A 16,950-nucleotide genomic window follows, 5' to 3' on the forward strand; every position below is an offset into this window, starting at 1 on the left:
AGGAGGAGGGAGATGAGGCTGCAGAAACAAAAGCTACCCAAGAAAATGGCATTGGATCAGAGGGTGAGGGCAAAATTCCCAATATTTATTTATTTATTTATTTATTTATTTATTCATTTATTTATTTATCTATTTATTTATTTATTTATTTATTTATTTATTTATTTATTTATTTATTTATTTATTTATTTATTTATTTATCTATGTATTTATTTATTTATTCATTTGTTTATTTATTTATTTATTTATTTATTTATTTATTTATTTATGTATGTATATATATGTATGTATGTATGTATTCATTTATTTATTTATTTGTTTATTTGTTTGTTTGTTTGTCTGTTTATTTATTCATTCATTCATTTATTCATTCATTCATTCATTCATTCATTCATTCATTCATTCATTCATTCATTCATTTATTCATGTATTTATTTTTACATGTTGAATAATATGCTTCATGCATGTACACTTTAAGTACCGACTATGATAAAATTGTTCCCAAATTGCATGTTATGATGCAGGTCCCTCGTGCAATGAAATTTGATCATCTTCCCATGTCATACAACATACACATCAAGGCCCATAGTATAAACAACATGACATCAGCTTACAAAAAATGTACCAGTTACAAATGTACTCACCCACAACAGCAGACATGTAGAATACAGAATGAATCTTTACAACAATAAAAAAAAAAACCCAGAAAGACAAAAGAAAGATTGTATTCAATTGATTGATATCAAAGTGTACCTTTTCCTGACCTGATAATCATTCTGTCGACAACGCCCACTTCAAAACATGAAAATGGAGAGTTATGTCACACTGCAATTGTGCAGTGAACAGGAAATTTGCCTGTATTATTCCTAGTTCATTGTGTTCTGCAGGAATGGAATATTGTATACAGTCACATGTTGCTGAGATTGTGTTCTGATTTATTCCTGCACCATAAAAGATCCCTGGTGAGATGACCTTTTGGTTTACTTTCATATTGATCATTTTCTACGTACATTACTTCTAATGCAGTAGTAGCATTTAATATGAAATATGCTGGAATAGGCAACTTGGAAGTCACGATACTTGTGAATTTCATTCCATCAGATAGACTTTCGTGTGGAAGAAAATGACCGACTTTAAGCCAGAAATGAATTCAAGCATTAAAAAAAAAAACAACAACAACAACAAAATAAAAATCCTAAGTTCTACACTTCTCATTCAATGATTTTCATGTGATTGAAAGCTTCAGAAAGCAAAAAATGACTGAAATGCTTCAAATAATGATAGCACCAATCCTTTTGACGATTAGCATCACATTCTAGTGCTTTGTTCTGTGAAAATGTTGTGAAAAGCATCTTTTACACTTTGCAGGGGAGGAGATAAAGTTAGTGGGGTCTGCATGACATTATGTCTGCTCAACCATATTAAAAAATTCATGTCTGCAAGATGCTAACTGCATCCTTAAAGGTCCTGTTTACCTTTGGGAGCAGTGATTTAAAAAAAAAGTTCAAGATATCACTATTGATGCATTTGTGTAGGTCAGTTGTATCACAAAACATCCTACCATATGAAATTTTTGCAATAAAGCCTAAAATATAAGGAGATATCAGTATTTTTCTTTTATATTAAACCATAACTGGAGACGGTGTAGGCTGGAAACATTTTTATTATAACTATTGTTCACATTTTTTATACTGAACAATACATTATACGATTATAATGGTTCAGATTTTCACATAGATGATTGTTTCTATCCCTAACTCACATTTTCGAACTATTTTGAAGCACTAATGCTGGGTTTTTGTTTCATTTGCAAATGGTAAATTATGCCTTTAAAGGGAATGTACTGTACTGGTTGAGGTGGGGATTCATGTTTTGAACATTCCTAAGTGAGATAATGAGAAACCTCTTATGAAATATGAAAGAGCATGTAATTTTAAGAAGGATTCAACGTTTATTTGATGAAAATTGGTTTTCAAATGGCCGAGATATCCCCAAAAGTGATAATAATAAAAGACTACAGGCCACGCCTTTTGTTAGGATTTGCCAGTGTCTTCAGATGGTATGTACAATGCTGTGGGGTTTTCTGGGTCACTCAGCACTCTAAGTGCACAAAGGGTTAAGACTGCATCTCTTTCCTTTACCCACAGTGCCATGCAAATGCCATATTATTATATCCTTTACTTGTGACACAGAATGTACAGCATTAAAGATGAGTATGATGGAGCACCAAAGGTCCGCCACGTACAGTGATATTTGATAACATGGCAGCCTGAACAGGAACCCTGAAAGGAAACCCAGGCAGAAACCATAAAATCTGATCCTGCCAACAGCCAGGAGGTTGGGCATATATTTTGTGATACAGTACATATATTCCATTTTTCCCCGCATTAGGTTTTTATCTTTACACCAAATGCAGAAAATATTGCAAATCATATTGATGTGACGAACTGCTTGAAATAATTTGTGTACAGTTCTGGTTGAGGTGAGGATTTAGCTTTTAACGTTTTGCGAGATATTCAATAACCACTCTATGAGATGTCAAAGAGCATGCAATTCTAAGGGGCATCAAAAGTTTATTTGATGAAAATCGGTTTTGAAATGGCTGAGATATCCAAAAACAAGGTGAAACAAAGAGATCAAATAAAAGGCGTGGCCTGTCGCCTATTATTATCACTTTTTTGGATATCTCAGCCATTTGAAAACCAATTTTCATCAAATAAACGTTAAATCCTTCTTAAAATTACATGCTCTTTCATATTTCATAAGAGGTTTCTCATTATCTCACTTAGGAATGTTCAAAACATGAATCCCCACCTCAACCAGTACTGCACAGTCTCTTTAAAGGGAAATTCCTCCTCATGTCTAAGTTGACTTGAATGAAGGGAAAAAAACGAACAGGTGTGATTTCATTGAAATTGGACAAAGGACTGTGAAAGTTATGAAATTTTGGAGTGTAGTGTATTTTACTAAGATAGTTTTACTGAGTAGAGTGACAGAAATGCAGCTGAGACATTGTGATGACAATACAGTCAAACCTGCCTTAGCGGCCACCTGTCTATAGCGACCACCTGTCTATAGTGGCCACTGAAAAATCCCCCGAGAGAAAAGCCTTGTTAAAGACCCTGTGTATAGCGACCACGTGTCTAACGCAGCAAGAGGCCACAAATTTTGTTTCCAGTGGTAGATTTTAACCTGTCTATAGCGGCCAAAAACCCAATGGAGCCGTAGCCGAGCCGATAATTTGGCGTGTTTTTCTGCTTTATAGCCGTGTGGGCAACGTTCAGTGATTGCCACCGCTGCATTTATCCCTCATTCAGTCATAATAATGCACAAGTGTTGAGCTTTCTTCACGACAATACACATACTACTTTGCAACAATTTCATATACACCAGCATGGTTAAATGCAGGAAACACACGGTGTGTGCATACGTACACACATATACATGTACGGAACTGTAAGGATATAACGATGATACATGTACATACTGTACATGTACATGTAAGCAATGCACACAAAGTTGGATTACCTGTCTATAGTGGTCACCTGTCTGTAACGGCCACTTTTTCCGTCTCCCTTAGGTGGCCGCTATAGACAGGTTTGACTGTATAATAGCATCCAAACCCTTCCACTGGAATGCACAAACAAACATCATGAAAATTCTTTTTTTGTCATTAATTCAGTAACTTTGACCTCTTTGACTTCATTAATCCCTGAAGCGTTACAACTATGGCATTGCATATAATTTCTTCATGAATTCATGTAAAAAATGTAAACAAATAGATATTTTGTATTGAAGGCATTATTTACCATTTGCAGATGTAACAAAAACCTAGCTTTAGTGCTTCAAAATAGTTCTAAAATGTGAGTTCGGGATAGAAACAACCAGTGTAAAAATTTTAGTTAAGATAATCAATGTTAAATGATACAAAATGTGAACAATAGTTACAACAAAATTGTTTCTCAAATAAGCTGTCTACAGTTATGGTTTAATAATAGAAATAGTGATATCTCCTTATATTCTAGGTTTTATTGCAAAATTTTAATATGGTAAGATGTTTTGTGATACAACTGGCCTACTCATTTGCATCTTATGTGATAACTCGAACATTTTTAAAATCAATGCTCCCAATGGTAAGCTGTACCTTTAAGGCCCTGACATTATCACCAAACTTTACATTTATGACAATGACCAATGTCATAGCTTCATGAAGCTTTGTGAAACTTTGACCTTCCATTCACCCCTTTCAACTTTTTGCCTGATTTTTGTAACATTTTTGCAAATTTGTAGATCTTAGAGAAACCTTCAAAACCACAAATCAAGCTACCAGGTCTGTACTCAATTTTCATTTTTGGTTTCTCTATTATTGCAATACTTTGATAACTCTATATTTAGTTCATATTGCTTATCTGAGGCTGCTTGATATTGCCACTTTGTTTGCACAGTGATCACCCACACATGAATTTTCTTACTCTCGTGAAAATATCATACAATATCAGGCCTTCTTTCATAATTGATGAGACATGCAGCAATTGCTATTTTTCCATGATCATCATCACTTTATTCATGGCAGCCGATACATACATGCTGTGGTATTAATGCTGAGTGCTTATACTGTGGCTGTTGCTATGGTAGTGGTAATTATCATCAATTGTAATCATCATAGTGTAACTTCTCTGTGACACATGGAACAGACTTCAAAATTCAAAAGAAACACAACCACAGCACAAATTTCAACTTTTGTGGTATCAACAGTTGTAGTGATAGGCATAAAGAAAAGTCTAGTATTGATGGGTTATTAAAAGTTGAACTTGTCATTTTTTTTTGGTGTGCTAAATTGTGCTTTACAAAAACCTCTTCCACATGCAAAGATCATCCTGGAGGTATTATTATGTCATCATAAATGTGGAGATGTTTTATCATTCGCTTGATTTGATCAATTATGATTATCTTTTTTGTTTATAAAATTACCATGTTAATCGCTTTTGCTACCTGCTTCTAAAATATGCTGGGTTTTTTTTTTCTCTCTCTCTTTTTTTTTTTTTTTTTTTTTTTTTTTTACATGATCATGCAGTATCTTTTACACCTGCCATGGCTTGTGAATTTTTTCTTGCTATTGCAAGAAGTTTAAGGTCTTTCTTTTTCTTGGGTGAGACACGTGTAAAACATAAGGTCCATCATGCAATTGCATGATGAGCAGTCATAGAAGAAATTAATAATGTCTTTATATAAAAAAAAAAAAAATGAAACCAGTGATATTTCACATACACAGCAAATGAGGACTGCTATGTAAGTGATGTTACATATATAGTCCAGAATGAAATGGCTACCATGTAGTATCTTTGTTGTGCCTGTGACATTACATATTGTTGAGGTTGAGGTACTGAAGAATTCAAATGATGACAAGTATTTGACATTACATATTGTTGAGGTTGAGGTACTGAAGAATTCAAATGATGACAATGTGCTCAATGTTAGCATGATTTTTTTTTTGTATGTATACTTGATTTTGCTTTTTTACATTTAACTTATTTCATTGCTGATGTTCAGTCTGACTCTCTTCTAGGTTTATTCTCCTCATTTTCCAGAGTTTACTGCAGATTTGTCTCTGATCTGACTTATATGTTACCTGGTACCGTTATTGTGAAATAGATGACAAACCAAGCAGCCATCATGAATCGTTTTCTAACTAGATTTGTTGCCTTTTGTTGAAAGGGACAACCGTGCAGAAAGCAGATAACCCAACCTCTGAGATGCCAACACTTGAAGATGCTCCTGTAGAGACCAAAGAAGAAGAGGAGGAGGAGGTAAAAGGGGAGGGAAGTACCCAGGATGGCATCGTCGCCACTGGCAATGCTGCAGCCATGGGGAATGCAGACGAGGGGTCTGCCTCACTCCCCAACCCCAGCACCATCTCACCTCCCAAGGGGGGTGAGGAGGAGGAGGGGACGGAACAGGAGGAGGGGACAAAAATGGAGATGGAGATGTCGACGGAGCTGGAGACGGGAGGGGAGGGGGATGTGGGAGGAGGCGGAGACGGTGGAATCCAGGGCTTTGATACCATGATGGAGTGGAAGAATGGGATCGCATCGCTCCCGGGCAGCGATATGAAGGTTAGAGTTCAGTGCAAACACTGTTTCCTTCTCTTCTCTCTTTTGAGACTCAAATATGCAACCTCATCTGTGGATGTTTGACTAATCCACTTTATCCCCCCCCCCCTAAAAAAAAAAGAATAGGTTAGACAAAACTTAGCCTTAGCCAAGCCATACAGTGTAATATAGATGTTGATGTAATGTGTGTGTCCTGTCATGAAAGGTTCATCAAGTAGTCAAATATTTATTTATTTTTTTTTCAGTGGTAGTATTTCTGAATTCTCCAGACTCTAAGCTTTCGTATCATCTTTGCCACTATTTGAGGACAAAACCCCCAAACAAACAATTCAAAATGGCAACGAGGCCAATTGGTATTAAATACTGGTGTATACAATGTTCCATGTACTGTACAGCATGATAATATCACAGTCATGGATCCAAAATTATTATTACACTCGCAAAAGAATCATTTGACTTGTTCTGAAGAATTTCTCTTACTTTAGTGTGGCATTGTCAATACGGTAAAAGTGGAATATTTCGTAAGTAGGGAAATTTCTTTACAAAATCATGCTGGAATGAAATATTATAATTTAAAAGAATTAAATCTTTTATCATATTCCCACTGTGAAATTATAAACAAGCTATCAAATCTATTTACGTTTGCCCAGTGTGAGGAATTAATCCTGCCAACATTTCCACTTGTGCTGTACAACTTTCTCTTCTCATTGAATATATTCTATCAGCTCCACTTCCTACATGTCTGCACTTGGAATTGAAGTCTATAATCTAGGTGGAGGATGCAGCTATTGTCTTTGCTGTAAATGCGAAATGTCTGATGCGGTGAGATTATTATCTTTGCTATAAGTGCTAAGTGATACGTCTGATGCGGCAAGACTACGAATAGTGGAAGCATCCACTGCCTATATCCACTCGTCCTGCTTTAGTCGTTGTTTTCTTATTATCGACTATGAATCGCTGGCAGTTCTTTATACGAAAACTGCCACCGATTCAAATGGATAACAAAGACTATGGCAAGATGAGTGGATATAGGACATGGATGCTTCGCATGTATCCAGTGTTCGTAGTCTTGTAGCATCAGATGTATCGCTAGAAAGGACAATAATGTCGCCACATCAGACGTTTCGCATTTACAGCAAAGACAATAGCTGCAACCTCCACCTAGATTATAGGCTATCATAATTGCTGTACACACACTGAAGGCACACGTTTTATTTGGAGTGAGCTTTGTGTTGTTTTCATGAGGTGATCCATTATCTTCCATAGTTCCGGATGAATGAGTTTGGAATCCTGGACCTCATCATGGATGAGACAGAGCTTGATGGGCCAGGACCTGGACCAGGACCTAGTGGTGATGCTGTTCCAGATGGCTCTAATATCCCTGGAACGGCAGAGATTGTCCGAGAAGTGGACCAGATGGTCCGAGAGGTGGACCAGATGGAAAACCAGGTCTTGGCCCACAGTGTGGACCAGAAAGGTGGTGTCAGTGCAGCAGTGAGTGAGGTCGGGAGTCTCCCGGCTAGTAGGGCCACCACGCCAAGTCCTGGTTCTGGGACAAATCCTGGCTACAGCGGAAGAGGAAGTAAGTCTCTCATTAATGTAGCTATTTGCAGTAACATAGAAACTTTCCTTTTTCGTTCACTTTTTTAAGTTGTGGAGTATAAACCTCACTGCTGAGACAAGATAGGTTCAAAGGTACATAAATGTCAGCAATAAACTCTGTGTAATATCTCTTCCAGCAATGAACATATCTTTTTTGTAGTGCTAAACACAGTGCTGAAATCTGAGTTTAAATTGCATGCCAACTGCTGCAAAACCAGAAATTTTTGAGTGCATGAAAATTTTGCAATTATTTTGAGGAGCCAAAAGTAAAATGCACATGAAGGTATTCTTTTACACAATGCATTGAGTGCAACTGGTAATTCATGAAACTTTCAAGCTGCGAATGTTTTTGGTTTTACAGTAACTAATTTTGCTGGTTTCATACTGCTTGAGAAAATTAAAAGTGCTTTTAAAGTGAACTCATTCCCAGATATCCTTACCTGGCAGTTTTAATGAAAAATACTTCAAGGGTCTATGTGAATGCTTTCTTACCTTTTGATGAGGCATGTTTATTATTATACAGCTATTGACTGCTTCGAGGGGCATGTTTAGAACTATTTGCCCAAAGGTAATTTCTCAACAGTGCTATGCCCTGAGAAAAAGGGGTGCTGTTCGTTATTCCGAAGGTTTGCTATTCCGAAGGGTCGTTATTCCGAAGGGTCGTTAATCCGAAACACACAAATTCCCTATACCTAGATGTTCGTTAATCCGAAAATGAAAAAGGGTTCGTTAATCCGAACATTTGTAGCGTTATTCCGAAGGTTCGTTATTCCGAAGATTCGTTAATCTGACAATGAAATTCGGAACAATGAACCTTCGGAATAACAAATCTTTGGACTAAAGAGCCTTCGGAATAACGAACCTTCGGAATAACGAGCTGTAACCGAGAAAAAGTCAAGGGGGGACATAGTCGAGAGGCACTGTTGAGAAATCACTGAGGGTAAACAGCTTTAACTGTGATCTGGAAAGAAGCAGTCAATATTTGTTTTATATACCACATTTCACTTAATTGAAGATATTTATGTTAAATTAAGGCCCTGAAATGAAGCTAATCATGATACAAGTCAGAGAAAGCACATTTTATGAAATATAATTCCACAATGCACGAATATAGATTTGCACACAACATATACACTTTTGTACTTAACTATGTGCATATCAACCCACTTGCTGACTGTGAGGCACTGCAGCAGAAATATTGTGACTGCATCTTGACCAATCAGAAGCCTATAGAAACTCCCTGAATCTCAGAGTAAGGTATATAAATTAATCAAAACCATAAGATGCTGTTAGATTTTGTAGTATGGCAGGGTATTAGATACCAGCAGGGATTTGTGCATGTGGGCATTTCCGTGAGTTGTGCGACATGACCACCAAAATTTTACCCGCATATTTCAGGACAACTGATAATCTTACTTTGTTAGCCATAGTTTGAAGTGTGTTAAACCAACTTTACCTTTAAGAAAAGTTCCCTTTTGTGCATTTTTATACCTTTTGAAGCCAGAAAGCATTTTTTGACCTAAAAATCCCTAAAAATGCATTCTTGTTGCTCTTTGTGATTATTTTTTATATTTGAGGCTCAAATCAAACTTTGTTTGGTTTTACAAATCAAAAATATATTAATCTAGCAGAAAATAAAGTGGAGACCTCGATATAAGATATGTACTTCGGACACCAGCGTGCTCTTACATAGCTCGAGAAGCTGCTGTAACGTGAGTTACCGAAACATGAACTTTTTAACCTAGCAATTTTACTATGCCCAACTGAGACATGGTATTTTGGATTATCAAATAACTATGCAGCACACATCCAAGAAATATGATGGGACTTATAGTCTTTGCTTCAAATTCTCATAACAGAGGTCTTAAAATTGTAACGTGAGTTACCATGTAACGTGAGTTACCACAATGTAACGTGAGTTACCGACATGATTTTTCTTTAATACCAAGAAATGATATGAAGGTTGTGATTGTAAGTAACCAATGAGTACATGATTACTAAACTCTTGTATTAAGATTCTATTTCCAGTAGATTGTTATTCTCTTGGTCTCTCTCTATCACCAAACCAACTGGTCTACATGTACAATGTATTAATTACACATGTTCATCACATGTTAACTTCTGAAAGAAACTGTTCCATATTTACTATTTAATATTACAGTGCATGTATACTGATCTGTTACGAAAGTTGTTAAAAGACATTTCTTCTAAAGCTGCATGGACCTTGTTCCAGCAAATTATCAAAATTGTGTGATAACTATTAATAGCCTCCTGATTAGGATAATCACTGCATGATTACTCTTGAAAAGTTCTTGTTTTTGTAATTCAAGTGATTACTATTTGACATATAGTTTATACCTACCTGTATAGACCAAAGCCATTGTTTATGAGGCTGAAACATTTACATGTATGAACAGAATTTTAAGGTTGGAGCTCGCTTCCTGCTGTTTTTTCTGAGATTTTTGAGAACTGAACATTGTGAATTTGACACGCTTATGTGTTTTATACTATTCTACTCTTGAGGTTTTAGCTATATTGTTGCAAAATCCTACAATGAAACTTTTCCATGTTTACTATAATTTACTTTACATGCTGATCTATATATTACCAAAAACTTGTTGAATGTGAACCTCATTATCAGACATTTTCTTTAAGAGCTGGACAGTCATGTACCTTAAAGCAAACTATCAACATTTTGTGATATTAATAGTTAGCCTCCTGATCACAAAATATTTACTATTCATGTTTTTCATTGGGATTTACTGCTTCAGTCTGCTTGATTACTCTAGAAAATACTGGTATATACTTTTTACATGTATGTACAATTTAAATAATGGCTACTTGACATTTCATAGACCAAAGCCATTGTTTTTAAAGGCTAAAACATTTATGAACATGTTTTATTAAACTGATCAATACTGGTAGCAGATAACTAAAATTTATCTGCAGTTTCTGTAATTCAAGTCTAATTTCTGTACCAGTTTCGTATAAGAATTTGTAAACAAATCAAACACACAAACAATTGATTATTGAGTAATTCAAACAATTATCAAATAATTGGAATATAAATTGCATTGTTTAAAAGTTAAAAGATTTATTGAAATATTTCATTTCTGAACCTTTAAACTCTCCACAGACTACATGTACAGGTCTCTAGTCTCGTGACTCAGTGTATTAAATGGAATAGTTTATGGATGACTTGTTTTATCTAGATAGCCTGAAATCCATTTAAATCTAGTAAAATAAAAAAAACAATCAAATCAAATTCTCAATTAAATCCTCAATTTCTGATGCATTTGTTAACTGGGAAAGAGTGTAATTTAATGAAATAGACTCTGTTTCATATCATTTTGTTGAATACAATTTTTGTCTCAGTACAAATGAAAGCTTGGAAAACGACTCAATTAAAAATGAAATTTATCTTCAAGTTGGTATTCTAAATGTAAAGTTTCCTGCCTTTTGGTAATCTCATGAATAAAATGGGATTAATTACTGTCAGATCAATGTTCAAATCAATTTAGATTCTTTATTCATGGAGTTTGTTTGTGAAAAAAAGTTGTCTTGGTAAGTTTTCTTTGGATTATTAAGACAAAAAATCGTCTTGTGATCATGTGGACAAACTGTAACGTGAGTTACCGTAACGTGAGTTACCGCTTCCCATGACGATACCTGGAAAATGTAAGACAATTTGAATTTTTACCATACTCGGTGATGTATGTTGTTAGTCCATGACTTTGACACAATAGACTTTAAAGTCTCTCTGTTTCTTGTTTGAGGAAACTTTTGAATATAAGACATGCCAAATTTTTGCATGTCCAAATTATGTAACGTGAGTTACCGACATTTGTAGTGTTTTTTCTCATAGTTCTCATAAGAGTCTGTGGATATAATGTTGCTGTGAGGTAGGATGGAGGTGCATGATACTCATTCACATATAGTAACTCATATCACTAATTAGGTTTTAAGGATATTGATCTCAACAACCTAATTTTGAGTTCAAAATGTAACGTGAGTTACCGTGGAAATGCCCATGTGTACAATAGTAGGCCCTACTATTCAAACATTTTATGATGCATTTCCTCATATTTAGAGAAATGTCACATTATCCACATTGAAAGTCACAAAGTTTAACACAATGTGTTTGTTCTTTACAAACACTTGTTCTTTACAAACACATTTACACATGTCAATATGTTATATTACCTGGTCGAAATAAGAAAGATGTCCATTTGAAATGGTAAAAGGGGAGTTTTGTCCTTTAAGATATCAATTGTACACATCTTAAAGCTTTCAAAACAGCACACTGCTGTAAGATTTGTCAGAATGAAAGGGCCAGTAACTTCCTTTTCCTTCAGTTCTTCATGTCAAATTGCCAATTCTTGATCAGTCTGGGAGGTAGAGCTCAAACTTCCTGTTCATATGCATAACCTTCAAGGTTAGCCTCCTCTCCAGACTGTTGATCAATAAGGCCTTTAATCACTACCCTCTTTTACAGTGTGTATCTAATAACCGCATCAGTCTTGGGAAAGACTACATCCACTCGTATGTCCAGCCACTTGATACTACAGTTGCCCCACACAAAGATTTACATGTAAAGGGAGAGTGGAAAGGAGATAGTCTCAAATCATATGTTACAGTTGAATACATTACAGTGAGAGCTTGCCTTAACAGGAAGGACAAAAAAGAATGATTGACCCAATGAGGAAAGATTTAACGTGAATCTAATAGCAGCAGAAAAAGTGCAAGTTAAGCCACCATATTTCGAGGGAGAAATATTGAGCAAAGTACTGTGACTAATGTCGGGTCAGCATGTCAACTACTGTATAAGCTGTTATTTTTGCGTACAGATATTTTCGTGAAATTAGAAGGTGACAGACATTTTCACAAGATGTTGATTTCGCGAATTGACACCAACGCTATCTTGCATGTATTGTTACTCTAGTGTATGGCGACATTTTCGCGTGTTGTTAAATTCGCGATCCAACTGTGAATCATGAAATTCGCGAAAATTAAACCCTCGCGAAAATAACCACTTATACAGTACATGTACCTGTAGCTTGCTGTCCAAATACTTCCAAGTAGCTATTTTCGTCATTAGTTGTTTCTGATCACCAAGTAACCTACATTAGTTACTGTACCACAACAAAAGAAGGTCATGGCAAAAATGTATTGAATAGATTGTAACACATGTGCCCTTCTGCAAATGTAGAAATTTGTATACTATTGCTTTTCTTTGCTCATTCTGATAAGATCAGTTCCATATGAATGTTTCTTATTTCACTGACCATTGACACTTTGCTGGCATGGATATAAATTCAGATGAACAAAACACAGAGGGAGAAGAAACATTTCTGTTCTTAGAAATATTCATACTGCCATCACATTGAGAATCATATATGTGCAAAAATTCCTCATTGTGAAATGTTTCGCAATTTATACAGTACCGTATCCTGTTGACAATATACCATATGATACAAGGCCAAGGTGTGGAAAAGTTACAACATACAGTAGCCTCTACTGATACTGCTGCCTGTATGAAAAATTCCCTGAAAACTCATTATCCCCCCTGAACCTTCCGACCTCTTGACCTTCTGACCCAGAGACGGGATCATCCTGCTATATATAGTGTCCTATCATTCTGCGTTCATATTGAACTCAGTACAGATATAGTGTCAAGGTCAAGTTTTTAGTTCCTGTGCATGTTTTTCTTAGTAGAAATATAATAATTTCTCAGCTGTGGAGAGGTCTAGAAGTCCAAACATTCATTCAGAACTGTGGACGAGAACGGAACAAGAGTGACATGTGTGTATATCGAACTCTTGCATATAATTGCACATCTCCCTTAAAAGCAAGCATGCCATGCAAACCAAAAAATGTACAATAATGGGAAAATACATTAATTTTAGAAACTTGTTTTATATTTTCAAAGCTGTGTGAACATACATGTAGATACAGCAAGACAGATAGTAAACATATTAATTTTAAGCAAATTAAGGGATATCATGTATGTATAATAGCATGTATGTTAATAGGGATGCTGCATTTCTTATCAAGATTTTGCATCTTTTGAAAGCAAGAAAGTTAAGAAGTACAACAATGCTGCAAGATTTCATAAATCTGAGTGAATGGAGTCTTTCAATATTAATGCATTGCCAGATACGGGACAAAATTTACCAATGGTTTATATTGTTACACTTTTGATTTTTTTTTTGAATCATGGAGGGATGTTTGAAAAGTTGATTTCATGTTGATTTTGTAAATGTGCATATTTCCATGCAATATCTTTTGTTTATAACCATTAGTCATCTAGCAGTGTCTGACAAATGATTCCATTGACAGAATCTTGGTTTGATTGTATTACTTTTTTTTTTGTGGGCAAATCCAAGTGATCTGTAGAAAAATAGAAAAATCATCATAAAATATGCAGCACATATTTAGATATAATTTGGCCACATGAGTGACGATCAGGGTATGATATTGTAAATCGAAAAAGGTCAACATGCATTTACATTGCTGCTCATTTAAAAACAATTGACTTTCGTTAAAAAGAATTCCATGGGACAGGCAGTTTTCTTTCGTTATATATCAAAATTTCATCATATCCGAAAAAATGAAAGGTATAAGGATAATAGATAATAACTTTTGGACCTGAATTTTGAATCCATTGTAGCAGGAATTGTGTTATTACTATGTTTGTTATAACAGAAGTGCACTGTATACACAAATTTGATATCCAAGGTCCAGTGAGAAATAGTTTGATGATGAATTCCAATTTTTAGTTAGTAACTAACTTCTTATGATACTTCCATTACTCTGTATGACTGTCTGTCTGTCTGTCTGTCTGTCTCTGTACCAATATTTAATACTCATTGTCTCAACTTATATTTGTTTTGTTTTTGTTTTTCCCAAGGACCAAGGAAGAGCAGCCTGGTGAATGATGAGGCAGGTGAGTAAGATTATTTTCTTTTTCTCCTTTCTCCATGGTACAGCAATGATATGATGATATGCATATAATGAATATATACTAGTAATATTATATGTTTCTGACCTTTGATGTCTTTCTCTATCTATCTGCAATTTTGTTGTTTTGTTTTTGTTTTTGTTTTTTTAGTCTCCCTCCCCTTCTCTTCCCTTTCCCCTTATATACTGTGACTATTCATGTGCATGTATACATCACATGGTCAGATGATATTATGTCAATAGTGTTTGCAGTTGTTCATTTTTTTTTCTAGATTGATTTACTTGAATTTACTGCATTGTACACACATGACAAAATAAGTACAGTACTTTTAATACTTTTAATACATCAGTTATAGCAGGTTGCCTATGGAAAAATGATGAACAGTGTTTATCATGTGATCATATAAAGAACAAGAAAACTGGTAAACAAATACTATGGTGGAGGATTCTTACCAAATGTAGCAGTAGCTTTTTATAAGAACTTGGAACTTTTAACTAATGTTTCTCTTGCTACTCATAGAGCTATTGTATCTCAATCTACTGTCTATGTCACAATTTCTCCAGTTATTTAAATTTAGCTATATTTTCTTTTTAAAAATTCCTGTGCATTTATTCACCATGAAGGAGCAAGAAAGAACAGTGTTGGCAAGGATGATACGTGTATGTGTGAGCAGTGTGGCAAGCGTGGCCTCTCCACAGAGTTCTGCAAGTCGGGGCGATTCTGCTCACAGTCCTGTGTCGGAGCCTATGCTAGCAAGTGAGTCCCAGATCACATCCGGCTTCGGATGCATTCTTGTAATCCTTTTGAAGCTTGTTAGCCCAAGTAAAAAGAGTATTTGTTTCTTGTCCTAACTTTTGGAAAAAAGAAAGATAAGAGCACTTTTTTTCCCCTTTTCCAAAAAAGCAGTTTTTTTTCCCCCCCTGGATTTAAAAATGGCTGATCCACTGCACTATGCTATTTGCGTTATCTAATTTCCAGTTAAATTTAAGTACGGTACGATATGTAGGCTGTGCATGTGCAAGGCTCAATGGCTGGAAAATCAATCAAAATTCATTCTTTTTATAATTAAGAAAGCAGTAAAAATTATGGGGACAGGGTTGAGCTAAAACTAAGACCTTTTTTTTTTTTTTTTTTACTTGGCCTTATTTGAACTTTATGGGGACTTTTACACAGAAAATGCATAAACAATGTAGTCTCAAAAAGTTAATGTGTTGCCTTGCCTGTTCTATTTCATTGATGTTTGTACTATTTTTTGTTTTGTTTTGTTTCATTTTAGACAAGGTGCCCTGAAAAAGAATTCCATCAAAGAGGCCATTGCCATAGCCTCAAACAATGCCGGGGCTAAGAAAAAAGGACCGAAGAGGAAGATGACACTGCCCTCGTCTGGCAAAGTATGTCCAGTCATATTTTCATATATATTGTCTCTTTAGACAATGCAACAGAGTTGAAAAAACAACAACAACAACAACAAATCCATCACCAGCTGCTGTGAAAACAAATTTCAGCTTTTGTAAAAATAAACATTTCATTTTCAGCAAAGAAATGATCTTAAAATGAATTGCTACATTTTCATTGGAGCGTTAAAGCTTTGGACCCTAGTAAATCGCTTTTGTGACAAATTTTTTATTCTGTACGATTAGTCAGCTTCAAGGTCATTTCAAAGTTAGTACCTCATACTGTTAATGTTGTGAAATGAATGTGTACTTTTGATTGGTGTTGTAACACAACTTTACACATTTCATAAAGTCTGCATTTTCCCTTTCTAATGTGTGTAATGGTATTACTAATTAGAGTTTGCCATAAAATATACTCACGGAAGATATTCACTGAGAATAAAATTATTTTTCAGTTGTTCTTTTGTCTCTTCACCCAAGATCATAATGACATTCTATTACTGAAAGGTCAGTAGGTCACACATGCTATCAATTCCCTCCACCTTAAAAAGAAACTACTGGTTTGGATATGTTGGCTAAAAACCTATCTGACTTGATTTCAGTTGCAAAAGGGTGCTAGTGTTACTTAAAAGTTCTTTGCAGAAGACATCACACTCTTTAAATTCCTTTTTCGCTAGTGATGTTCTGTTGCTCATCTGTCAAACTGCTTCAGATTTCTCCCATCGCCCGTCTCCATGGTGATCTGAAGATGACCATCAACATGAAGTCTCCTGACAAGACTACAGGCAAAGGTACAGAGTAAAATAAAAATGGTCTGTAAATGTAGACTAGGCACAGATTCAATCTGAAGCTTCCAGTTTCGCTTGGCAATCTGTGTTGTAAA

The 16,950-nt window shown here is 35.3% G+C and overlaps 1 protein-coding gene across 1 annotated transcript in view; it reads left to right on the top strand.

The window, feature by feature from the left end:
- LOC140233852 (lethal(3)malignant brain tumor-like protein 4) overlaps positions 1-16,950 on the top strand; it is a 38,321-nt gene that overhangs the window by 7,040 nt on the left and 14,331 nt on the right. Inside the window, exons 2-8 of the mRNA XM_072313944.1 lie at positions 1-63; positions 5,716-6,113; positions 7,377-7,692; positions 14,623-14,658; positions 15,297-15,429; positions 15,950-16,064; positions 16,780-16,858. The exon at positions 1-63 is cut by the window's left edge and continues 149 nt beyond it. Coding sequence (XP_072170045.1) covers positions 1-63; positions 5,716-6,113; positions 7,377-7,692; positions 14,623-14,658; positions 15,297-15,429; positions 15,950-16,064; positions 16,780-16,858 — 1,140 coding nt within the window. The remainder of the gene's footprint in view (positions 64-5,715; positions 6,114-7,376; positions 7,693-14,622; positions 14,659-15,296; positions 15,430-15,949; positions 16,065-16,779; positions 16,859-16,950) is intronic.

This window comes from Diadema setosum, chromosome 10, assembly GCF_964275005.1.
Source record: "Diadema setosum chromosome 10, eeDiaSeto1, whole genome shotgun sequence".
NCBI lineage: Eukaryota > Metazoa > Echinodermata > Echinoidea > Diadematoida > Diadematidae > Diadema > Diadema setosum.